Below are 27,038 nucleotides of genomic sequence, written 5' to 3' on the forward strand. Positions count from 1 at the left end.
AAGACCCAAGATATTTATTAATATCCAAATCCTACCTTCGATTACTCATTCCTCTTGCAAGGTCATTAGATAAAAAATATACTAGGGGGTCCTAATATATGGTGATGGGAGAAGATATGACTTTGGGTAGTGGGCACACAGTGCAATAGACAGATCTTATAACATAGAAACCCACACCTGAAGCCTATATATTAACCACTGTCACCCCAATAAATTAAAAAATATGCAAAGAAAACAAAAAGCCAAAATAAAATTTTACTACTGGCTGGACTTGGCTCCCAAAACCCAATGCAAAACTCTAGTTAACTAGCTGGATCTATGGAAAATTCCTTTCCCTAAGCCAGGACAGCCAAAAGGCCACTTTTGCTTTCTACTACCAATCCCAGTTGTCCTTTTCAGCAAGAAGCAGAGATTTAGCCCTAAAGCCTAGAGGGGAGCTGGCTTATCTGCCCATCTCATTGTCTAAAGGAGCCAAAACACCTTAGTGTTTCTTATAGTTCCACCCGTTAAACTCCAGCAGGACTAAGAGGCCTAGAATCTTTAAATTCTATCTTTGTTTAGCAACGGAGAAGGGTAGTCCCCACAGCAGAGTGCCTTGGGGAGTCCCAGTGTTTGGATTAGTAATGCTCCAGGGGCATGTCTTGATTTCCAACATCTAGGAGAGGGTGCTGTTTGTCAGTTAGGGAGCTCCCAAGATACCCAGGCCTCATAACTTTGACTAGTAAGGCCTGGCCACATGCAGCTGCTTGGGGGGGTCAGCTCTAGGGTCTGTACAGCAGCTTCCTTCTCCACTGAGATTCTTGGTGGAATTGGAAAAGCTGCACAAAGTATGTGGACCCTTCAAGACCCAAGCTCATACCTATTTTCATTCTAAAAGAGCATAGTTGTTTGCTCTTACAAGAGTCAATGTGGGTTCCTCAACTGCAGGGCCTTTGTTTGCCTGGGTGAAACAAGATTTAATTGAGATAGACATTTTTCTTGCTTGGAAAGAGGTTCAACGACATTGAATCACAAAGCAGTGGACCCACACATTTGATCCCATTTGAATCTGAAAACATCGATGATTTATTTTATAATTTTTTTTTTATATCTTTATTGATTTTAGAGAGAGGAAAGGAGAGGGAGAGAGACAGAAACATCAATGATGAGAGGGTCACTGATTGAGCCCACAACCTGGGCATGTGACCTGACCAGGAATCGAACCCTGATCGCCTGGATCTTAGTTCGATGCTCAACCACTGAGCCATGCCAGGCCGGGCTGAAAACATCCATGATTCAGCCCTTAAAACCCAATTACAGCAGTCAGAATAAAGTGATCTACATACAAATTCCACCATACTCAATGGAATCTGAAAATATTGTACCAGCTTTGCAAATCAAAGAGGTCTGTTCAGTCCACCCTTTCTGACCAGGGGAGTAGCAAAGTTTTGGTCACTGAGCAAACTGGCTGTAGCTCTTTGAAAAGGAGCTTCCAGCATGAGATAGGCTGTCATTCTGCCAACCCCAAAGCCTGAAGGGATCCCAGGAAGTGATTTCAGAAGTCCCATGTGGAGGCACAATAAAGTCTCCTTTAATTTAAGGAGGAAGAAGTAACAACTGTGATCATAAACATGACAAGAAAATCTAGCTATCTATATTTGAAGATGTTGTGTACAGACAGCCTTTCAACTTATGGCCCCTCTGTGAGGAAAGCAAGACAGACAATGGAGATGAAGAAAAGCAAAGTGGAAGAGAGGGAGAAAAATCCAAACAATAGTCTCTACCACCCAGGAGGGTCTGAACCACAGAGAGGTAGAAGAGCTATTAAGTCTGTAATTAGCAAAGAGGAAAGGGATCTTTCTGACATTTTTGTGTCAGGATCCCTAAACTTTCAACTCTAGAGAGATCAGTAGAGAAAGTCTTGGTGGCCTTCAGAACTTCCAAAGCAGTACAGATTCCTTGAAGGCCTTCTTTAGCAGTTGCTGGCAGCATAAATTATTACCCAGGCACCCTGAGAGAACTGTGCTGCTAGGAAATAAAACTCTTAGAGCTCTCCTCTCTAGTTCATGAAAAGGTCTTTGTGGAAAGGCCTGTGTTATCTGGAGCTATTGACTTATTAGTATAAACAAATAATATCATTTAACAATTATTATGTGCCACATACTAAATCCTATTTTATGTTTATTATCCCATCTAATCCTCACAAATACCCTATTACCATGAAAATGAATGAGGAAACAAGTTTACACAGGTCATACAAATGAAAGGCACAGCCATACTCTGTACTTAGGCCTTAATCATTACTATGCTGCTCTTTTGCCTTTTAGGTTTGTGATTCTCAAGTTTTAAAAATTAAATTTATTGTGATGACATTGGTTAATAACATTATATAAGATTCAGGTTTACAATTCTAGAATACGTCATCTGTATATTGCATGGTGTGCTCACCCTAATCAAGCTTTTTTAAAGCTCTAACATTTAATGGATTTGATCAACATGGGTATGTGCTCTGTTGTGCCCAATATACCTGCTGATGCATAAATAAGAGAGGCTGCTGATTATAAGTAGTCTCTAGTGTTGACTCTAACACGTCCCCCCTCCCCCCACCAATCCTTTTTTAGGTCTAATCAAGAAACTAGAAGGAAATGTGAACAAGGGCAAGTAATGTTATTACAGGGGGAACCTTGAATCCACGTTTATATATATATATCACTTACAAACTTCAGTACATCATTATTATTAACTATCTAATGTGATACTTTACTACTGTTTGTACCATATCATATTTAAAAATCACTGCTCTATATGATCCAAAGACACCTCTCTCACCAGGTTAAATGAGTAATGATAATTAACCATTGCAGTAGACTGGTTCAGTTCCCAAATCATCTCATACAAGGTTTTGGAGTCACTTAAGCCGAAGCAGAGTGGAAGGTAGTCAAAGGAACCCTAAGAAACTTAGAACACACGGTGATCCCTAAATATACATTTTCTTTTCAACATCTCCTAGCTCCTGTGTATTGACCATACTAAAGCACCAAGAGGAGGGAAGAGGGGGAGGGAGAGAGGGAGAGAGGAAGGGAGAGAGAGAGCTGTTTCTGGCAGGAGCATTCAGTTTCTACATTTTTTTTTTTAAATATATTTTTATTGATTTCATAGAGAGGAAAGGAGAGGGAGACAGAGAGATAGAAACATCAATGATGAGAGAGTCATTGAGCCCACAACCTGGGCATGTGCCCTGACTGGGAATTGAACCCTGATCGCCTGAATCCTAGGTCGACGCTCAACAGCTGAGCCACGCCCGGCAGGGCAGTTTCTACATTTTTAAGTTTCCTGACACTTTTTTTTTTTAAAGTATATCTTTATTGATTTCAGAGAGAGGAAAGGAGGGGGAGAGAGACAGAAACGTCAGTGATGGGAGAGTCATTGATCGGCTGTCTAGCCCGCAACCCAGACATGTGCCCTGACCGGGAATTGAACCTTGATCTCCTGGATCCTAGGTCGATGCTCAACTGCTGAGCCATGCCCGGCAGGGCTCCTGATACTTTTCAAAAGTGCATGTGTGCAAACATACAGCTACACAGGATGGAACACAGAGAAATTTGCCTGCAGTCACTATGCTGGTCTTCCCTTTTGGTCAGGTCTTAGGAGTCAGTCCATGTAAGGATGTCAAAGGTCCTAATAAGGTGGTGAGAACAGGCAGTTCACGGGCTAAGGATTTTCTGAAGAGTGGAGAGGAAGTAGGCTAGGGAATAATCTACACTAGCACACAAATTCTAAAAAATTCCCAGATTTGCCACAGGACAGATTCAGATTGTCGGGTTTTCCCCCAGGACCACCCTTGCTGTGAAATCATGTAGGACTAAGACAGGCCCTAGAGACACTCTACACTGGAGGAAGCCTTAACCTCCTGGTATTTGAGACTGAGGGAAGAGGGGTCTATGACATGATCCTTTGCTCCTCTCCAGTCTGTAAGAATGACCTTCAATGGTAAGGCGGTCGGCCCTCTGATGTTTAATTTCACTGAAGCTGACTGTAGGTAGAATGGAGAGCAGTGCTTAGGTAAAGGAGGCCCGGAGCTAAGAAATAAACATATTTAAGACATGTGTATCCCACTGGGGACTTCAATATGTAGTTCATTTTGATTCTGTCCCATCATATTGCGTTTAAAAAGTAGTCTTCCCATTCATTCCCTATTTTTTTGTCTATACTGAGGAGTCGAAATCCCCAATTTTCTTTTCTTATTATTTTCTCAAACTCCAATTATTTGCAAATTGTTTTTACCTGACAATTACCACCTAATTTACCCTGGCTTATAGTTGACTGAGAAACTGTATGACTCAATATTTATATGCTCTCACACTTAACATTGAGTACTTAACCTCTTACCATTTACCTAGAATTCTCAAAAACTACTGCTCTTATGAGGCCAAAAGTTACATATAATTTGGTCAACTACTTACAAATCTTTTATTCCCCAAACAAACATGTCCTTTTCCTATCGGTCAAGACTATTGTCGCCTTTAACTGCAGTAGTGTTATCATCAGTGGCACTGAATCATTACCAACAATGGCGAACTACAGTTGTGTCCAGAGCTCTGCTCTTTGGGAGGAAGGGGTCAGGAGGGTGTTGGAAGTAGGAATCTAGGAATACCCCTTCAAAGCCAACAAACCAAAAGAAGACAGGAGAGCTAAAGGACTTCCCTTGGTATAAACTGCTGAAGTCTCTTGTTTTGGCTGTTCCTGCTAGGTTTCAAGGTGATACAAAGAAATGTAATATACCCTTAAATAACTTACTACCTTCTTAAACAAAAGGAAAATAACCATTTAAAATTATAAATAATTAATGTCATGAAGTTATGTACTGGAAAGAAATTAACTCTTGATCAACTTCCTATAGAGGTTCAGAAGAGGAAGGGATAGGGTTTGGGTCTTTACAAGAGGCTGGACTGGTTTGGAGTTTTGAAAGATGGATAAAGTTTAGACAGTTAGAGATGAGATGAAGGGTAAATAACAATGGAGCTCTGTTGTCCCAGGACAGTTTTACCTGTTTGAAACTGAAGGTACCAAAGTTTTATACTTCAGATTCCCTCAACATTTGGTATTATGTTGTGGTAGGTGCTTGAGTGAAAAACAATCTCATAAAAAACACCTTTAAAAACATGGCAATCTCAACTCCTTAGAACTGAAAAGGGAGAAATATGTTCAGGAGAAGAAAATGGGAAAGTTAAAGATATAACACTATTATTTTTAAATAAAAATATCCTACTGAGAGCAACCTTCTAGTTGCTAGAAGGGATACTGCCCCCATTCATGAATCAGTTAATAAAGCCAATTAGATCTTGGGGGGAAAAAATCCTATTTAGAGGACATATAAAGATTATATAAGAAGTTTAAAATATAGAACTATACTTAAATTAGTATAACAATTTCTTTCACTCAAATTGTTCTTTAAACTTGTGTAAGTTTTGTGTGAGTGAAAATATATAAGCCAAAAAGCAATGTGGTAGGAGACAGAATTAGCAATGCTTTGGTTTTCTCCCTGTTGAATCTGGTTACAATTATTTTAATACTTCTAAGATTTGATTCAAGTGAAATAGCTTTTTTTTTTTTTAATCCTCACCTGAGGATATTTTTTCCATTGCTTTCAGAGAGAGTGGAAAGGGGAGAGAAAGAAAGACATCAATGTGAGAGACACATCAATTGGTTGCCTCTCTCGTACCCGGATCAAGCCTGCAACAGAGGTATGTGCCCTTGGCTGGAATCGAACCTGGGACCCCTCAGTCCACAGGCTGATGCTCTAACCACTGAGCAAAACCGGCTAGGGTGAAATAGCATTTTAAACAACTGATGTATCTTAGCCTTTTCCAATTTCACTGCCCTACTTGAACTCACATAGCCATTGAGCACAAATTTAACTACAAGTATATGGTAATACAGCTTCCATATCAATGACTCAGTTTCCAGACTTCTGCAATTAATAACTCAATGTAATATATGGCAATAGTGGGCAAAGTAGCTCCTTCATAGGCAAACATTACTCATTTCTTTTTTAAAAAATTTTTATTAATCCATTTTTCATTAAGGTCTGGGTTTTAAAACTATAATCCTCCTCCTTCTTTAAAAAAAAAAAATGTTTTTACTGATTTCAGAGAGAGGAAGCAAGAAGGAGAGAGAGAGAAACATCAATGATGAGAGATAATCATAGATTGGTGGCCTCCTGTAAGTCCCCTACTGGGGATCGAGCCTGCAACCCAGGCATGTACCCAGTCTGCAAATTGAATTGTGACCTCTTGGTTCATAGGTTGACGTTCAACCACTGTGCAGCACTGGCCAGGCACATTACTCATTTCTAATCCTACAAAAGTTGTTAAGTACTCATTTCCTTTTTAGTACTATTCTCAAGATTCAAACCACCTTCCTAGGAAAATACTTCTATCCTCAAATAGGCACTGTTTTCAAGTTAGATACACACTTTTTTTCTGATGCTATATTAGTCAGGTGACCAAACTATAATTCTCATATATATTTAGTCTTCCTCCAAGGTTCCTAGCTCACAGCTCCCAAAACACTTGGAATTTCCTGAGTGATAAGAGCAAAGGGAACATCTCTTATCATATTTGGTCTCTGGTTCTCAGTTCCTGAAATTATTTCAGAGCCATAAAGGTGAAATGGGTGTCTTGTTATTCAAAACAAGCCTGTTTCCACCACAACTGGGTTTATGTTAATAAGGTGACTTTTGGAAAGTACCTAGTATTGGGGCTGGTTGCCTGGGGAACCAACCATAAAGAGAGGGTGTGGGACTGATTTCCAGGGAGGTGAGAGGGCCTGGAGGCTGAATCAATCACCTTTGACCATTGATTTAATCAATCATGGCTACGTCATGAAATCTCCATGAAAAACCCAAAAGGACAGGGTTCAGACAGCTTCTGGGTTGGTGAATGCGTGGAGATTTGGGGAGAGGGCTTTGAGTGAAGAGGGCATGGAGGCTCTGCGCCCTTTCCCCTTACCTTGCCCTATGCATCTCTTACATCTGGCTGTTCCTGAGTTATATCCTTTATAATACGCTGGTGATCTTGTAAGTAAGTTTCTCTCTGAGTTCTGTGAGCAGCTCTGGCAAATTAATCGAACTCAAGGAGGGGGTTGTTGGAACCTCTGATCGATACAGCAGGTGAGTCAGAAACCCAGATGACAACCTGGATTTGATATTGGTGTCTGAAGTGAAGGGCGGTCTTGTTGAAGTGAGCCCTTAACCTGTGGAATCTGATGCTATCGCTGGGTTAGACAGTGTTAGAAATGAATTCAATTGTAGGACACCCAGCTTGGTATCCGAGAATTGCTTGGTGGTATGGAGGAATCCCCCAACAACACACATCGCCCCATGTTGGAATTGGGGTCCAGAACAATTTTACATGCCCTCTTTGCTTCCTTCCTTTCTTCCTCCTAAGAAAGACAGTAGTAGTATTTTTAATCATGTTGGTCATAGACGTCTTTGAGAATTTGAGAAAAGTCACAAACCCTCTCCTCAGAAAAAAAGTATATTAAGATACAAAACTGCATGACTTTTCGAGGAGTTCATGGATCCCCCAGAAATTCATCCATGTATCCAACAGGGATCTACAGACCTTGTGTTAAGAGCTCCTGCTCAGGTGCACAGTTATCCTTCACAGGTTGGCTGGGAAAGGTACTCCCTCATTTAAAACTCTGGAAATAGCAGGCAGAGGGCTTACTCAAGAGCACTATAGAGTTGCCTCAATATTCCCACTCCATGGCCATGCTATTTCCTTACCATTCATTGTGCCTGTTAATCTTTGAATTGGAGAGCTACTGAGCTACTTAAGCTGTGGGACCCTGATTATTAGCCCTATTACCCAAACCCTCCCCCTCAGGAAGGCAAGAAAACTATGAAAAGTGAACTCAACTCCTAATGGTGAGTTCTTCAACTCCAAATTTGATCTAGTTTGAAAATTTTGCACTAGTGATTATTTCTGCAACTAGCTAATGCTAATCACTGTTATTACAGGGAGGCAGCTAAGAAAATGTCATCTATAGTTCAGCAGCAGGAATACAGCCCTAATGAACCTCCACCTATGATGGAGAAGGCAAGTCTCTAACAGAGAGCAACAGGACATACCACCACTTAAAGACACAGAATTGACAGTGAAAGAGTCAACATACAATAGTGAAGAGGAAGTAGTATGGCCTTCAACTCAAGCAGGAAGAACAAAAACATCTAGAATTTGGCAACTTCATTTGGTGCAAGTATTTTTATTAGCTGGATCTCAACAGTGTAAACAGCAGCAAATTATCTCCTGATTCTTATTCCAACTACAAATGTTTCTAAATACATCATTAATTCTCCTGTCTATAATCATGATTTTTAAAAAGCCAAATCAAGTACTACTATATAAATTTTCCATGTAAATTTATCAAGCCAATAGTATGAGATTATCAAATCTGAGGTTACAGTTATATGAAACAAATCTGAGAGATGTGATGTTTTTTGTCAAGAAATTTAGAAGCTTCTCTTTAGAAAAGAAAGCAGAAATGGCCTTGTAAGTCAGAGTAAGAGTTTGAGCCAGGGAAAATTTAGGATCTGTGGAGCTTTACTATAAAGGACATAATCATACATTTTAAAAGGAAACATGGCTTTCTTGTGATTTCCAGATACTTAACAAGAAGACAGAACTAAATGCCAATTAACCCTGGACTCATCTCAACATCTGACTTAACTATTAGGGGCAAATTAAATAGAAACAGGAACGATCTGTGAATAATGTCCCTGCAATGTCTTAGATAAATCTCTTTTTAATCAGATTTGCATGATAGGGGGATTTTTATTTTCTAAAATATATCTTTATTGATTTCAGAGAGAGGAAGGGGAAGAGAGAGAGAAATAGAAACATCAATGATGAGTCATTGATCAGCTGCCTCCTGCACGCCCCCGACTGGGGATTGAGCCCACATCTGGACATGAGCGCTGACTGGGAATAGAACCCCGATCTCCTGGATCCTAGGTCGATGCTCAACTGCTGAGCTGTGACTGGCTGGGCAATAGGGGGATTTTTAAACTATGCTATCCCAAAAAAGATGCTTTCTCAATTTTATGCTAAGAGATATGGGTTATTTGTAACATTATTTAGTATCATGTAGACTGATGTTCATAGAGTCCAGGGGATAGCACAACTGTTGTGATTGCCACAAAGAAGCTGTGTCAGTAATATTAGATCAGTTTTTTAATCCTTCTATTTTCTGTTACTTATTTCTTAAATGGAGTTAATCACTATCTTTTTGTATCCCACAAATTTGGAAGATAAAATTTTTGATAAAGAATGTGAAAATTATTTTGAAAAGTTTTTAAAGGGCTCTACAGGTATTATTATAGGGTACTCTGTATTAGCTAAATACTTTTAATAATTTTACCCTATCTTTGTTTGATTTTGAAAGAGTTTTTGAAATAAGGTAGTATCACTTAGCTATAGAAATTGTTCCCGAAAGTGGAAAGCAAGGGAATCAGCTAAGTAGGAAGTTTTAAGACCTGAGTCAAAAGATTTAAGATGATTGTTCTAAGAGGGTGATTTTTAAACTAAATTTGGAGATTTCTGGCAGCTACATAAAAGTAGTCTTCCCTGGCCGAGTAGCTCAGCTGGTTAGAGCATCATCCCGATACAGCAAGATTGTGGGTTTGATCCCTGGTAAGGGCACATACAAGAATCAACCAATGAATGCATAAATAAATGGAACAACAAATCAGTGTGTCGTGCCCCCTCCCCCCATCTCTCTCTCTCTCTCTCTCTGTCAATTAAAAAAAATTTTTTTAAGTTGGTTACTGACGACTAAGTGTCCGACCCCTAAGTGTCTCAAGCACACAACTGGAGAGACCTATACAAGGGGCAACTGTTTTCTACAGCAATAACAACTGCATGGGGAAGACCAGGGACCAGGGTAAGGATTGACACTCCCTGTTATGTTCTCTAGTAATCAAGCAGGGTGTTTAACAGTCAAATCTTGCTTCAAAACTCTTTAAGATCCTCTTTTAAATAAGAACAGGAGAGCCCTGGCCGATGTGGCTCAGTTGGTTGGGCATCTTCCATGCACCAAAAGGTTGCTGGTTCAATTGCAGGTCAGGACATAAGCTCGGTTGTGGGCTCCATCCTAGTAGGGGGAGTACGGCAGGCAGCCAATTGATGTTCAGCTTTCATATCTGTTTCTCCTTCTCCCTCCCTCTCCACAGGAGACATATTTGTTTTTCATGGGGAGATAAATTTTATAGCTGTTGAAATGAAAGAAAAGGTGTTAGAAAAAGTAGGTTATGAAGAGAGGATCAAGAAGTAGAGTGAGCCCTGCAGCACAGCTCAGTGGTTGAGCGCCACCCTATGAACCAGGAGGTCACATTTTGATCCCTGGTCAGGGCACATGCCTGGACTGCAGCTCGATTCCCAGTATGGGGCATGTAGGAGGCAGACAATCAGTCACGACTCTCTCATCATTGATGCTTCTACCTCTCTCTCCCTCTTCCTTCCTCTCTCTGAAATCAATAAAAACATATTACTAAAAAAAAAAAAAAAAAAAAAAAGTAGAGTGAACAGGCAGCAAAATCTTAGGGTATCCAACATATTTCTTAGGTCTCAGCTCTTAAGCATTTGACATATATCAGTCTGTGTTCAAGACAGCAAAATATGGAAGCTTTTCCTTTCTGTTTAGACCTGATTATGTGATCCCAAATATGTACAATTCCTTTAATAATTTTAAATACAGCTGACTGATGTTATGTTTATGACCTTTCTGGCTATTGTTGACTAGTTTCATAAACTTTATTTTTAGTCATGAAAATATTTATGTAATTGCATAAGAGTGAAAAAAGATTATAAAAGTTGCCTCAATGCCTCAGTTTCCTCTACTTAATATTTCACAAACACACATGCATGCACATCACAACCACATCAACCATCCTAATGTGTATCATCCAAACTTATACTAATTTTGATTTCATTAAGGGTAAACTAAAAGGAGACTTTGAGAAATCCCACAAAGCTGATTTTTTTCTTTTACAAGTAAGTTAAAAACAGACAACTATAAATAACTGAAATATTAACAAAAAGAGACTATTATAAATCACACTATTTGTAAAGGTATATTAGAAATCAATGTTTAAGAACTGATGTATCCTAATGATAAAAAATCTAAACCAATAGATAGTCTTTCAGTGTTGTATAATTTAAATGTTGTAGGAGTAGACAAGTAAGGTTTGAAAGAATTCATAAAATAACTTTACACAATACACCATTATAAAAGTGAAAATATACCTTCATACATCAGGCTGCAAAATAGCTGAATGTTTCTCCCCCACTAACAAGTTATGTCTTAAATTATACAAATAAAATGAAGAATCAGTAGCAATTACATCATACTTATTATGTGTTTTATTCACAGCTTAAACTTACATTGATGTCATAATAAATACTAAGAAAACAGGTTACATGAGAGCCATGGTACAAAAAATTCTAAGATAACTCCCTGCTCCCCTCCCCCTATTACCTATGTCTCTGTATAATTTCTTTCTCCTGAGTGTGAGTGGAAACTGTGAATATGATGAGACAATCACTCCCATAATTGTTATATTCTATGGCAAAACAAAGATTACCCTGGGTAGGCCTGACCTAATCAAATGAGCCCTTTAAATAGCAGAGTTTTCTCCAGCTGGCTGCAGAAGAGGTCAGACAGTCAAACTATTAGAAGGATTGAATGCATCATTGCTGGCTAGAAGATGAAGAGGGCCACATGAGAAGGGATACAGTTGGCCTCTAGAAGCTTAGAGCGAATGCCTACTGACAGCAAGAAAACAGAGACCTTAAACAGTCATAAGGAAGTAAATTTTGCCAACAATATGAATGAGCTTGGAAGATTTTTTTTTTTTAACATGAGCAGCCCGATGAGAACTCAGCCCAGCCAACATCTTGAGTTCACCCTTGTGAATACCCTGAACAGAGAATCTAGCCATGCTCCTGACCTGCTGAACTCTGAGCTGACAAGTGGGTGCTATTTTAAGTCACTAAGTTTGTGGTAACTTGTTATACAGCAATAAGAAAACTAATAACAATAGCTAAGTAAAAACTTTGAATCTCTCCCCACTCTCACAAGACAATTCACTAGTGCTCATCCAATTTGTTATTATCAATATTTATACAAACAGTGGTATTTGCATTTTTGTAGTCATGGATTACTAATTTTTTTTCTTTTTAAATATATCTTTATTGATTTCAGAGAGAGGAAGGGAGAGGGAGAGGGAGAGGGAGAGATAGAAACATCAATGATGAGAGAGTCATTGATCGGCGGCAACCCACAACCCGGGCATGCGCCCTGACCGGGAATCGAACCCCGATCGCCTGGATCCTAGGTCGACGCTCAACCGCTGAGCCACGCCCAGCTAGGCAAATTATTGTTAAAATTATAAATACAACTCAAACCAATCTTAGTCCTGCAGTTTCAAGGACTGAAACCAGCTTTGACTTCTAAAACTTACAGTGCCTTTTGGGGCATCAGCCTTAATCCATTTTTCATGTTGGCTTCCTTGATTCATGAGCCCTGAAACACAAAATGCATGAAGATGAAGTTATATCTTGAGTGACAATAGCAGTATTTGACTACATAATTCCTAACAATACATCTCTAAAACTGAAAACGCTTTGGAACAGCAAAAAATCTTAGTCAAGATAGAGTTGGGAAAGGGTTACCAAGAGGTTACCTGGGCTTGTTCTCTCCTTTCATATTCTCAGAACACCTCTAAAAGGGACACCACTCTGTTTTTTATTTGTTTTGTTTTTTATGCAAGTTTAAAAAAGAGCTTTATTTAAGCACAAATGATGAAATGAACTTTTAAGGATGCAATGTAATAAGTTTTGGCATATGTAAAAAATCTGTGAAACCATTTCTTCAACCAAGAGAATAAATATATATCTATCATACCTACAAGTTTCCTTGTGCCCCTTTGTAAGCTTTCCCTCCTGTGCTTTTCTGTTACCTCCAGATCCCCCCATCCCCATCCCTCAGCAATCACTAATCCACTTTGTGTCATAACGGATTAGTTTCATTTTCTTAAATTTTAATAAACGGAATCATACAGTATATACACTTTTTTCAAAATCTGGGCTCTTTCACTCAGCATAATTATTTTGAAGTTCATTCACATTGTAGCATGTGTTAGGTAGTTTCTTCACACACAGGGTGATTAGTACTTTGCTAAATGCTCACGGGCACCGTGTGCAGGCAGCTCCATCCTCTGTGGAACTCTCTTGTCAACTCCAGCAGCCCTGGTCTCCCCAGATGCTCAGCTCAGTCTCCTCCACTGGAGAGTCTGTTGGGCTCTGCCTCTTACCCCTCCCTGCCCTGTAGCCTGTAAATTCTCTCAAGGTAATAGGCTGTGGCAATCATAGAGTTCACCTGGTTCATTTCCCATCTCAATTCTTCTAGTTCTGTTTTTTCTCTCAATCAAGGTAATAGGTTGTTAAACCACCTCTGGTACTCCATTGCAATTCTGTCCTTAAGAATCCAGTCAAAGCTGAACTGAGGAGAGTTGTGAATATACTGTCTCAATTCATCATATAGATGTCCCTTGTTGAGTCCAAGCACACAAATCCCACAATCCTTTTCTTTAGTTTTTTTCCTTTGTTAGTACCATATGTTCCCAGCTGATGAAAAGCTGCTTTGTACCATTCAATCTTTGTGTCAAGTGCTCTTTGATACAAATTCTTCTCTGAATTCTTGCATCTCCCATTTAATCTGAGCCATAATCTTATTTATGTCTTACAGTTCACTGCATCTTTCCTAGAACACAGCTGAGTATTCAATGACTTCCTCTAGAGTATTTCCTTCTACTTCTCTCGCTATATTTTCTTTCTTTCCTTTTTTTTTTTTAATATATCTATTGATTTCAGAGAGAGGAAAGGAGAGGCAGAGAGAGATCAATGATGAGAGTCATTGATCAAGCCCGCAACTGGGCATGTCCCCTGACCAGGAATCGAACCCCGATTGCCTGGATCCTAGGTCAACGCTCAACCACTGAGCCATGCCCAGCCGGGCTCTTGCTATATTTTCAATATCATTATGACCCTACTTCTCATTAAACTGGTTAAAATCTCATTCCAATTGGTAAATTCCTGTGTTAGAAGCTTCTCTTTTTCTTCTAATTACTCATCGTTTAGGGGTTTAGCTTTGTCAATTTTAATCTGTTTTTTTTATGCCTGTGCTGATTTGGTAGGTCAGAATTTCAAGGTCCCTGTACCCAGAAGTCTTTCTATAAGACTGAAATTCTTTTTCTAGTGATTCATATAAACACAGAGGAAAGAACTGAAAATCTTGAACACTGGTTGCTCTAACTTTATAATTTTTACACCATTTAGCATCAATAGGTAAAGCATCAAAAATAGTAAGGTTTCCCCAAATATCTAAGATTTTTCCCTTATATGTTATTTGTCACCTTCCCAATCATGCACTCACTTGCTTATAGAGAGAGAAGCCAATCTACCTATTTCTTTCTGCAGCAGTAGAGGTCATGCATGGTGCTGCTGCTACCAACAAAATGAACACATAAGCAATTTTAGCTTAGAGACAATACTAAAAAAATAAGATAGTTTACAAAATTCCATTTTGGTTCCTTGAAATAGCTTTCTCTATCTTGCCAAAAAGTAATTTACTGAAAGCTCTTCATACTTTGGCCTGAATCTGTGGAGACTCTAATTTGTAAAGTTTATAAATTCCTTCCTAAAAAAAATCTTGTAACACATATTGGAACTTGGGGTTGCAGGAATCTTGTTCCTTATTTAAATCCCTTTGCCAATGAAAATCAGACAATGTTTATTTGACCAAGAAATGGGAAATGCTCACCCTATCCCCAGGTAGTTTTGCATCCATTAAACGGGAAGAAAAGTTTCTTCACAGGACATTTTTAAACTCTAGCATTCACACTCTAAATCTACCCTGTCCAAATCTACCCAAATATATAAATCTCCAAGTTTTTTTTATTTTTTAGCCTAAGGTTTTAAAATATATATATATATATATATATTAGACGTATTTAGATGTATATATTGATTTTAGAAAGGAAGGGAGAGAGAAAATGTCAATTTGTTGTTCCACTTATTTATGCATTCACTGATTGATTCTTGTATGTGCCTGACCAGGGGATAGAACCTGCAACCTTGGTGTACTGGGACGATGCTCCAACCGAGCTACCCGGTCAGGTCCAAGTTCTTTTTATTTATTTATTTCCCCAAATACCTAGTTGAGAAGTATTAGTCATTAACTCCAAATGCACCTGATTTAATCAGCACTAGCTGTGGATAAAGATAGGGCTCTAGGAATAATTTGCAGAATTTAGTTCTCTGGTTTTAAAATAGCCTTGAAACGCTTCTTGGCTGAGATGAGCTTCTCTCTGCCCCCAACCCTATAACAGGCTTTGTTTATTTACATTTGGTTCAGAGGGATAATTCTGGTGCTGCCTTATTAGCCCCAGATTAAACTTCAGTGCATCATAGTTGGTGGGTTCTCTCTTTTACATTATAAACTCTACTGACCACCCACTATGGGAAGCACCACTATGTATTTCAGGGTGGGTCAAAAGATGTAAAAAGACATGCTAATACCCTCAAAAGCTTACCAGCTGGCTACGAAAATAAATCATATACTTATGAAACAACATGAAAGTAATTATTCTGAAATTTAATTATTTTTAATGCATGTATTTCACAAACAAAACCTCTAATACCACACACAGTTCCATAACCAATACTTTATTGTCAACATTTTTTAATTGTTTACAGTCCTCCCCTATAGAAGTGAAACCCAAGATATCTTGACAAAAACTTTTACTGACAAGAAAATATTTTTAAGCTAGTTTTAATGGTAACTATCATTGTATTTCCTCTCAATTACTTTGAATAATAACAAAGATAATTGTACTCTAGGTTTTGAGCAAGTATACAGTCAATCAGTTTTGCCCAAGAAATATTCTTGGACTTTTTCTTCCTCAAATCTTCTATGTCTAATCCCATCCACTGGGTTTTTCATTTCAGATACTGTAGTTTTCATTTCTATTTCTAGAAATTCAATTTTGGTCTTTTTTATATTTTCCATATCATATCTTTATTCCAACATGTAGAACACAGTTATAATAACTTTCATTTTCCTTTTCTGCTAATATCTGTGTCTGTTCTGGGTGGGTTTCAATTGATATTCTCTTCATTATGGTGCTACATGTTTACTTGTCTCTGCATGTCTGATAATCTTTGATTGGATGCCAGACATCGTGAATTTTATTTTGTTGGGTGTTGAATATTTTTGTATTCCTGTAAATCTTTAGCTTTGTTCAGGGATGCAGTTAAGTTACTTGTAAACAGTTTAAGCCTTTCATAGCTTCCTTTTATAATTTACTAGGCAGTGGACGGATGCTCAGTCTAGGGCTGTTTCCAACTACTAAGTCCTCTACCCAATGCTCCATGAGTTATAATTTTTTTCCAGTCTGGCAAGTAGCATAGGTATTATTCCTGGACCTGTGTGAGCACCAGGTTCTATTCCCTCTGGTATTTTGTCCTACGAACTATAGCTGTCTTGGTTTCTGTGGACTCTCAATATGGTCTCCTCAACTCAGGAGATTGGGGGGTTCCATAATAGATCCCTCTCCCTCTGTACTAACCACAGCCTGGAGACTCCCAAGGCAGTTAGCAGTGGCTTATTTTGTTGTTTCCCATCTCTGTGATCACTTTCTTTCATTTCCTAATATCTAGTGTCTTGGAAACTGTTTTTCACGTATTTTGTCTGTTTAAAATATTGTGCTGTTGCTGTTTTAGGTAGAAGGGTAAATAAGTCCTTTTTACTCCACTTCCTGCCTGGAAGCCTTGATTTTTTTCTTTCTCTTTCCCCCCCTCCCTCCCTTCCTCCTTCCATCTTGTTCTTACTTGTTCTCACTCTAACTCCATTAAAAAAATTTTTTTTTATTGACTGATTGATCTTAGAGAAAGAGGGAAAGGGAAAAGAGAGGGAGAGAGAGAAACATCAATTTGTTGTTTTGTTGTTCCACTTACTTATGCATTCATGGGTTGATGCTTTATGAAATATGTATTTTTTTAAATATATCTTCATTGATCTCAGAGAGAGGAAAGGAGAGGGAGAGAGAGAGATAGAAACATCAATGATGAGAGAGTCATTGATCGGCTGCCTAGCCCGCAACCCGGGCATGTGCCCTGACCGGGAACCGAACCCTGATCGCCTGGATCCTAGGTCGACGCTTAACCGCTGAGCCATGCCGAGCAGGGCATGGGTTGATTCTTATATGTGCCTTGACCAGGGATTGAACCTGCAACCTTGGTGTATAAGGACAATACTCCAACTAACTGAGCTACCTGGCCAGGGCTCTAACTCCTTATTTTGAAACAATTAAAGACTCACAAGAAGTTGCAAAAATAGTATAAAGAGGTCCTGCACACCCACTGCCCAGTTCCCCAATGGTTACATATAACCACAGTACATTATCAAAACCAGGTGATTAGTTGGCAAAGTACAAATAATTACACTATGGACCTTACTCAAATTTCACCATTTTTTGCATACTCAATTTTTTTGTATGCTTTAGGTACACTTTTATGACATTTTATCAGATGTATAGATTCATATAACTTATCATTATAATCAAGATACTATCACCACAAAGAAAGTCCCTTACGGCACCTCTTTAGAGTCATCCTCCCTCTCCTTCCCTAACCTTTGGCAACTATTTGTTCTCCATTTTTATAATTTTGTCATTTCAAGAATGTTATATAAATGGAATCATACAGTATGTAACATTTTTAGGCTTTTTTTTCACTTAGCATGATACCCTTAAGTTTCATCCAAGTTGTGTATATCAATACATTGTTCCTTTTTATTGTTGAACAGTATTCCATTATATGAACAGACCACAGTTTGTATAACCATTTCCTGGTTGAAGGATATTTCAGTCACTTTCAGCTTTGGCTATTACAAATAAACCTATCAATATTTGTGTAAAGGTTTTTATGCAAACATTAAGTTTCATTTCTCCAAGAGAAATGCCCAGAAGTATAACTCCTGGGTCATATGGTAGTTTCATGTTTAGCTTTCTAACAAACTGCCAGACTGAACGCTAGAGTGGCTGTATCATTTAACATTCCCAGTGGCAATGCAGGAGAGATCCAATCTCTTCACATCCTTGCCAGCATTTGGTATTATTTGTATTTTTCATTTTAGCCATTCTACTAAGTAGGTATCTCATTCTGGCTTTTTGTTTTGTTTCGTTTTAAATATATCTTTATTGATTTCAGAGAGAGGAAGGGAGAGGGAAAGATAGAAACATCAATGATGACAGAGTCATTGATCCACTATCTCCTGCACGCGCCCCCATTGGGGATCGAGCCCACAACCCAGGCATGTGCCCTAACCAGGAATCTGTGATCTCCTGGATGATAGGTCCATGGTCAACCACTGAGCAACACTGGCCGGCTCTCATTCTGGTTTTAATTAGCACTTCACTAATGGCTAGTGATGTTGAACATGTTTTTGTGTTTTTACTTGCCATCATATATCTCCTGTGGTTGCGTTGTTTATTAAATCTTACACGACTGCACTTTTTTTTTTAATCCTCACTCGAGGATATTTTTTCCTTTGATTTCCTTAGAGAGTGGAGGGGAGGGAGGGGAGGGAGGAAGGGAGGGGGAGAGAAACATCGATGTGAGAGTCATTGATCAGCTGCCTCCTGCATGCCCCCTGCTGGGGATCGAGCCCGCAACCTGGGCATGTGCCCTGACCAGGAATCCAACCACGATCTCCTGGGTCATAGGTTGAAGCTCAACCACTGAGTTACGCCGGCCAGGCATGATTATACTTTTATGTGCACAAATCATTTCTAGTTCACAACTGGGAAGAGTTCATTCAGGGTATGATTTGGCTGTGGTTCAGTATTTCTTGAATGATCAAAATAAAAACAAAACCAAAAACCAACAAACAAAACTCCAGGCAGTACAAACAGAATTCAAATGCTCTATAATTGGGGCCTGTACTTTGGTCTCTAGTCTAGCAGTCCGAAAACTATAGCCAAATTTCGCCTGAGGTCTGTTTTTTATGGCCTAAGAGGTAAGACTGACTTTTACATTTTTAAATGTTATAAAACAACAAAAACAAAAAAGGATATACAACAGAAAACAGATGTAGCCTTCAAAATCTAACATATTTACTATTCAGCCTTACATATAAAGTTTGAAAATGAGTAGAAACAAAACCTGTCTTTTTTTTTTTAAACGTTAACAAAGTTGATGTTTAATTATCTATGATACTCCAGGATCTTGCACTTTACAAAATGATGGAGAGACAAAAACAGCATAAATGACTGAAGGCAGTTCCTACATTAACTCCCTATATAAGTATTTTTAAGCAGCCATGAGCCTATAGCATTCTTCACTCTATTACTAAATTTCTTCTAAGTCATCCTGAAGTACATCTACATGACTGACAAATCCATAGAAAAAGCAATCTGCCCTAATTTTCTAGGCCTCTTAAAACATTCCATTCACTTGATAAATAATGTCTATGGCCTTTTAGACACCAAACAGTTTTAGAATCAAAATGAATTATGAAAGTTTCTCTAAACCTAATCACTTATTCATACAGTTCTCTCCAAAAAAGACTGCTCTGTCCTTATCTGAGGGCCTTCTGTACTATTATACTAACGGATTTAATCTAACATCAGAGACAACCTACAGATCCATCTGGGGCCCAGCCTCACAGTCTATTTGCTATAAGCTTGGAAAAAAACAAAATTTCAGAGTACTCTAAAAAAAAAAAAAAAAAAAAGGATTTCTACAAGTCACATCAAAAGACTAGATTTTTTCCCATTTGGAGAGAAAACAGTTTTTCTAGATCGTAAAAATGCCATCCTGTGGGCTTAGTCCTATTTCAACCTCTTTTCTAACCCACAAACCAGTTTCCCATCATAAATCACAATACCATAAGTGTATAACTATCCCAACTAAAAATAAGTTAAATGAGAAATCTCTTCTAATTTGATTTTGATCCCAAATGAATTTATTTTTATATGCTTTACATCTCCAGTTTAAAGTAAAACCAGTAGTACCACCTTCCCTACTATGTCTATGACAAACAACAATCATTTGGCTGGCAACACACTTTCTAATATTCTCTAAACACCTAAATTGGGAGCTTTACGACAAAAGGACTTGGGACTTCTGGTCAAGATGGTGGCGTAGGTAAACAAGGTACTTGCCTCCTCTCACAACCACATCAAAATTATAACTAAACTACAGAACAACCATCATTCAGAACACCTGAAACTGGGCTGAATCAAAGTCCTACAACTATGGACTAAAAGAAGCATGGAGACTAATAGGAGGGACTAATACGCAGAATGAGCTTGTCCCACATCCACATGTGGCAGATAAAAATGGGAGGGATATCTTGGCTGTGAAGGTCCCCCCTAAGGAACGAGGTATCCTAGGCCCACACCAAGACCCCCAGCACAGGGTTCTAGGACCAGGAAGACAAAGCCCCATTGCTTCTGGCTGTAAAAACCAGCAGGGATTGTGGCTTAGTGAGACAGTGCTGCTGGAGTCCCAGGCAGTTCCTCTTAAAGGGACTACACAGACTTACTCGGACTCACTCCCTCTAAGCTCCAATGCAAGGGCGTGCGGGAGGCGGCCAATTGATGCTTCTCTCTCTTTCTCCCTCTCCCTTCCTCTCTCTCTAAAATCAATAAAAATATATATTTTTTAAAAAGACAAAAGGACTTTGTACCACATGCATTTTGGGGCTTGATATTCCACAATGAGGTTTTATATCTAAGTTGATGAACCAAGTCTAAAACCTAATAGAGAAGTCAACTTCCTAGAAATATCTTACCTAAACCATTTACCATCAGTTGAATTTGCCATATGTGGATAGAGACAAAAGTAAGAACCAAGTACTAATGAGGATTAGAGAATGCACCCCAAAGAATACATACATGTGCACATCTTTTTAGTAGGTAAATATTTCAGCCTGAGAGAGTCCCAGGCTTTCTTTTGACCTCAAAATAGCACATAATACTTGTAAATCACTTTAAGAATCATACGATATATCTTTATTTATCAGTGACAGCAACAGCAAGACAAACCATGAAGCAGGAAATCAAATAAAATTACAGGGCTGAAACATCAAACCCTGTGGGAAGCCTAGGCCCTCAAGACTAAATTTTATGGCATGGCTTCTTGCAGAAGTCATGCTACAGATACAATCCAGACGTCTTAGTAGAGAGCATATTTCTGTTGCTATGCTTCATAGGCTCTGTAAGAAAGACCCAGATGAGCAGAGCTAAGCTCAACTGCCTGTAATTCATGTATAAAGCTGCTCATTATTTCCAAAACTGGGCTTCAGATTGAAAATCTCCACAGAAAAAGCAATCTGCCCTAATTTTCTAAGCCTCTGAAAACATTCCATTCACTTGATAAATATGTCTATGGCCTTCTGGGCACCAAACAGGTTTAGAATCAAAATGAATTATGAAAGTTTCTCTAAACCCAATCACTTATTCACACAGTTCTCTCCAAAAAAGACTGCTCTGACCTTATCTGAGGTCCTTCTGTACTATTACACTAATGGGTTTAATCTAATATCAGAGTCAACCTACAGATCCATCTGGGGCCCAACCTCATAGTCTGTCATTTGCTACTCTACAAAAGAACTCTGCTGATCAGTACCTAGGATCTTGCTCTATGAACAGGAAATAAAATTCATTCTGCAATTTGAGCCTTCCTGGTTTAGGAAGTAGGGGATAGAGTGTAAGACATAACAAATTACACACAAAAAGAACTAAATAGGCTGAGAAGCTTCATAATAACCAATGAGGTAAGTATGCATATTTCTCAGAGCATCCATTTATCTATTTCTTCAGCCAAAATTTGTTGAAGGTTTACTTACATGTTGAATTTCACATAGATCACTGTGAAGTCCAGGCCACTGAACTCCTCCTGAATTACTGCAGTAACCTGCTGCTAATTAGCTTTTTCTTCATTCCACCATTGTCTTTTCTAACCTTTCCCCACTCAACATTCATTGATCTTTCTAATATACAGATCTGAGTATGTGAACCCCAGATTAAAACCTTTCAGTGCTTTTGCACCGCATTTAGTATAAAATCCAAATTGGCCCTATATGATCTGACCCCCTCGCCAACTTTCCAGCCTCCTTTTATGCCACTTTCCCCCTTACTCTCTATACTCTAGCTATATTGGACATCTCTCTCTTCCTCAAACTCATAGTGCTAGTCTAATTTAGATGTGTCACCTACATGCTCTCACAGTACCACATATATAACTATATTTTAACATTTTTTCACTTTACTGTATTCACTCGTTTGTCTTGCCTCACTAGAATGTAAGCTCCTCAGATGGCAGACAGACCAAATTTTTCAGCTTTGTACTCCTGGTTTCTTGTCATGCCTGACTCAATACATGCTTGTTGACTTACTGACTGACCAAATGAAGGCAAATACAGAAAGCAGCAGGGGGAAGAGCTGGACTAGTGAAAGATAATGTTTGTTTTTAAATATATTAAGTTTGAGGTGGTATTGGTTTAGTGGAGTAGAAATAGGCAAGAAGTTAATAAAGAGATCAGGTCTGCAGATACTAATTTTATCCGACAGAACTAGTAAGTGTTCTTAAATGATTTAATAAAGCCTTTGTTTTAATGGCTGAAGGGATGAGAATGGGGTTTTAAAACTGAATTAAAATGAAATCGAAATTTCAGAAAGGCATATGATTTTATGAGTAACAGAATAAAAAATGACAAAATAACGTTAATTTATAATTCAAACATTCTTAACACATGTAAAATAATTTGATTACGCTATCATTTGGAACACTGTTAAACAAATATATATTATCTTTAGATTATAGGACCAAAAAGGGTAATTCTGTTGGCTTATCAAACTCAAGAGATCACCACAAGAAGCTGATTCTTACTATACTTGTTAATACACTTAAATTTTCATCATGTACCTAAGAGTTGCCCATTAATTACTGAGTTAGATCTGAGAGTGTATAGGTGTTATTTTTATTACCATTAGGCTTTTTGATAATATTCTATGATCTTTAACAGACTTTCTTAACATATAAAATGAATATTTAAAACTGAAGCTTTATCTTATGAAGACACCTCATAGCCAGCACCACCACTGCCACTGCCACCACCACAATCACACACTTTGGTTTTTTAACTGGTAAGATTTAAACCTCACCAGCATTAATTTAATTTAATTTTTTTTTAGTATGTACATATATTACCTACAAGTACATACTAAATATTTACAATAAATATTTTTAAAACAATATTTTTAAAAGTATCAGTGATCAATATAGCCAGAAGTAATTAGGAAAAATGTACAAAGCTATTCATATTTCTGGGATTGAGAATTTGTTTTACTAAAAGAACAAGTTTTTGATGTGTGTAATACCAAACCAAATTCCTATTTATTCTCATCATACAAAGTTAACTTTAAATTTTGCATTATATGTATTTAGCTGATTTTTATGTCCAAGAATCAGAAGGCAGCTGTGCCATAAAAAAATTTTGTATGATTTTTAAAATTTTAAATTGGGGTAAAAACACATAACATAAAATTTATCATCTTAACCATTTTTAAGTTTACAGTCAGTTGTGGTACGTATACTTACACTGCTGTGCAACAGATCTCCAGAACTTTTTCATCTTGCAAAACTGAACCTCTATACCCATTGTACAACTCCCCATTTTCCCCTCCCCCTTCTTTCTGTTTCTATGAATCTGACTCCTTTAGGTAGCTCATATAAGTGAAATCATACAGTGTTTGTCTTTTCATGACTGGCTGAATTCACTTAGCATAATGTCCTCAAGGTTCATCCACATTATAACATATGATAGGCCTTTCTTCCTTTTAATGCTGAGTAATATCCCACTGTATGTAGTATATACCACATTTCATTTACCCATTCATCCATCAATAGACATATGGGTTGCCTCTACCCCTGGCTATGGTGAACAATGCTGCTATAAACATGGTGGGCAAATGTCTCTTCGAGATAAGAACATTTTAAAAATCAATTTTATCCAATGATAGGACTAGTGAGTATTCCAAACAATGTCTGCATTGTGTTACTGATAAGCAGTTAGAAGAAAAAAGTGTCAAACACCAAAATGTGACAATGAAAAAGAATAAAAGACTAAAACTGAAATTAAGCATACCATATTTATACTTATGTGTGGACAATGACTATCCATCTTACACAGTAAACTGTAGCCTCCTTACCAGTAATTATTACACCATCATCTTTATGAGCTTCCGCCATCTCTTGAACATGGACTTCTGAGTCCACATCGACTTCTTTTCCTGATAACTGCAAATGAGCCTGAAGAGAAGATGGAACCTTGACAAGAATAGAACCTGTAATAAGTTTATAGGAGAGCTTATTAATTCAAAGGAATCAAAAGTACTAGACCTTATTACAAAAAATTGATGAGCAGGTAGCACTACTCCTGCTACACTGGCTTTATTCTTCAGTGCACTTTACTCAAACAGCAGTCTTTTCCTTACTTTCAGAGGGGTCAACATTTTCTTATTCCCAAGGCATTCACAGTAACTTCTGTCAAGAGTGTGAGTTATTAGGATGGTATTTCTTTTGTGAAAAGCCCTCATCACAGAAAAGTGAGTGGTTTGTTACACATGAAGCTTGTAGAAAGGATTGATCAATAGAGCATTTACTGTGGTGTAATGTAATTATACCTTAATTACATGCTTCTTTAAATCTCCATATGAACATTATGAGGTATTACTATAATCCTGATTTTACAGATGAGAACTTGCTCAAGTTCCCATTAGACTGCAGATCCAGTTCAGTGACAACAAAGCCCATGCTCTTAATGTGGTATTTCACACACTGCTACCTCATCATATTGTGACCTCACTCATCACTGGAACACAACTAGAACCCTGAGCTCTTGAGCTTTCAGTTGTGAGGGCCAAGGGGATAATAATAATAAAAAAAAAGAATATTTGAATTTTAACTAACGTATCTTTTCAATGGATTAGTCTTTTGGGTACCTGAGGCAAGACACTCAACTTAATTTCCACTATAATCTTGTAGTAATTCAAGCTTCTAAAGGAGAAAATAAGAAAAAGTATTCTGTTAGCTAAGGAATCATTTTTCAAAACAATGACGTGGGTTGCATTGCAAACTCATCAGCACAGTCCTCTTCCAGAAGTTTTTCTTTCTCTCTTTCTCGTATATCAAAAAAGTAAGAGGCCCCTGCCATAAAACATTAACCCCAGCTCTATGGACAAGATGGTCAGGATGACATTGTGAATATTGTAAAGATTCCTTTTAGAATACATTTATTTATGGGTCATTGTTTGCCTTCTAGTTTGGTTAATATCAGCTTAAGTTTCCTTAAGTAATTTCATATCCTCTTAGCCTTCCTCACTAGAGCTGGAAGTCTGAGGTAAGACTGATGAACTCTCATATTTACTCCTCCAAAAAAGGAGGTAATTAAGTACATCACTACAACTGGTTTATTTCATTTAAAAAACAAATTGCTTTTCAGAGTTTACATGTAAACTACTGACAGGAGATTCTCCAGAACAACAGATATGAGGACGTTAGGGGGAAAAACCCTAAAATTTTTCCAGATGAATGGAAAAGAAATGTTTGTCTATCAACATACTTTAAAAAGTAGAAAATAACAAATTTTAAAAATTTTCTGAGGCCTTTATATCTCTAAATACATCAAATGTGATAATTTTTTTCTGTTTTTAAATAAAGGGATCTTAAATCTGTGAGAGCTATTAAAATGTTAAGCAGTGCAAATAGCTTTATCCCCATCTCTTTCCACATCCTTGAAAAACAAAAACCATCACTACCAGTACTCCATTACTGTTTGCGAATGAAGAATTCTCACGACTTGAAAACTCCCAAATGTCCCCTCTTTAACACTTTTTTAAGAAAGGAGAGCTCTTGTTGTATCTTCAACCTCTTTTCACTTCATCAACTGCTTCATGGTTACTGACATCAACACCATTCTTTTAAAATTAAAAAGTTAATATTAAAACTAATACTAACACCACCATTTATTGAAAGAATACTATATTGAGATTAGCAGTTCTATCAAGGACAAATTTTGAGCGAAAAAGTCAGTATTCAGATGCAGGCCTGACTCTCAAGCATAAACTCACCCTTTCTGAATGAATTAATAAGGTCCCATGTTGATTTTTATGGAGAGAAAACAAGCACTGTAACACTCTTTTTCACATGGCAAAATGTTGAAGACCTAAGAGACTCAAGTGGCTCTCCTGAACCCTACAGCAAGACAGTGGTACAATTGAAAGGATTCCAGATGTCTTCACTAAGCATTAAGCAACAGAATCCTGAATAACTTTCCATTACTCTGAAAAGTTACTGTTGCCAAATGTAGTAAGAAGAGACCTAAAGTAAGGCAGAAATCTTTGCTTCCAGTTATCTTTAAGCTTCCACTAATAACATGGTTCCAGTAGGAAAACACAAAATTGTTGTCCTAATCAAATTTTGCAGCATCATATGCCATTTCAATAGGTTACCGGAACACTTCAAATAAAACTCAAAATATTTCAAGTGGATGAAGATTAACAATGTCTTTTGTTTGTTTTGTTTTACTCTTCTGCCCATCCATACACAACAGGAAAAAAGTTTCATGCAAGAGCTTTTAGTCTGTTACTAGTTACATTAAACGTAGCAATTGTTTGTTTTCTCCTTGGGTCTTCATAATAAGAAAATGCAATTATATGACTTTTACGGCATTCACAAAATACCCTAACTACATTAACGAAGCTCTTAGAAATTTAGTCAGAACATATTTAAAGGAAAAAAATGTAATCTTGAGAAATCAAATCATACCTGTATGTCAGCAATAACTTCAGTTTCAGACCTCTCTGCATTTGTAGTTTTATTTTGACACTCTGACAAGTGAGCCTCATTGACCAAAAAACCAATGGGGGA

At 37.8% G+C, this 27,038-nt stretch overlaps 2 protein-coding genes across 5 annotated transcripts in view; one reads left to right on the forward strand and one right to left on the reverse strand.

The window, feature by feature from the left end:
- The window catches only part of FBXL13 (F-box and leucine rich repeat protein 13), a 255,419-nt gene extending 247,250 nt beyond the window's left edge, over positions 1-8,169 (forward strand). The window contains exon 21 of the mRNA XM_081147178.1: positions 8,003-8,169. Within this exon, the coding sequence (XP_081003304.1) occupies positions 8,003-8,093 (91 nt within the window). The 3' untranslated portion in view covers positions 8,094-8,169. The remainder of the gene's footprint in view (positions 1-8,002) is intronic.
- Positions 8,170-8,229: 60 nt separating this feature from the next.
- Positions 8,230-27,038, reverse strand: part of FAM185A (family with sequence similarity 185 member A) — a 55,402-nt gene continuing 36,593 nt past the window's right edge. For 2 of the 4 annotated variants that reach the window (XM_081147174.1, XM_081147176.1), the window contains 3 exons: positions 24,320-24,454; positions 12,503-12,564; positions 8,230-10,252 (listed from right to left, as the gene is read on the reverse strand). In XM_081147174.1, the coding sequence (XP_081003300.1) occupies positions 10,247-10,252; positions 12,503-12,564; positions 24,320-24,454 (203 nt within the window). In that variant the 3' untranslated portion in view covers positions 8,230-10,246. Of the gene's footprint in view, positions 10,253-11,387; positions 12,565-24,319; positions 24,455-27,038 lie in introns of those variants that run through there. The other 2 variants (XM_081147175.1, XM_081147173.1) reach the window with 1 other exon arrangement.

Source organism: Miniopterus schreibersii, assembly GCF_964146895.1.
Source record: "Miniopterus schreibersii genome assembly, chromosome: 9".
Classification (NCBI taxonomy): Eukaryota; Metazoa; Chordata; class Mammalia; order Chiroptera; family Miniopteridae; genus Miniopterus; species Miniopterus schreibersii.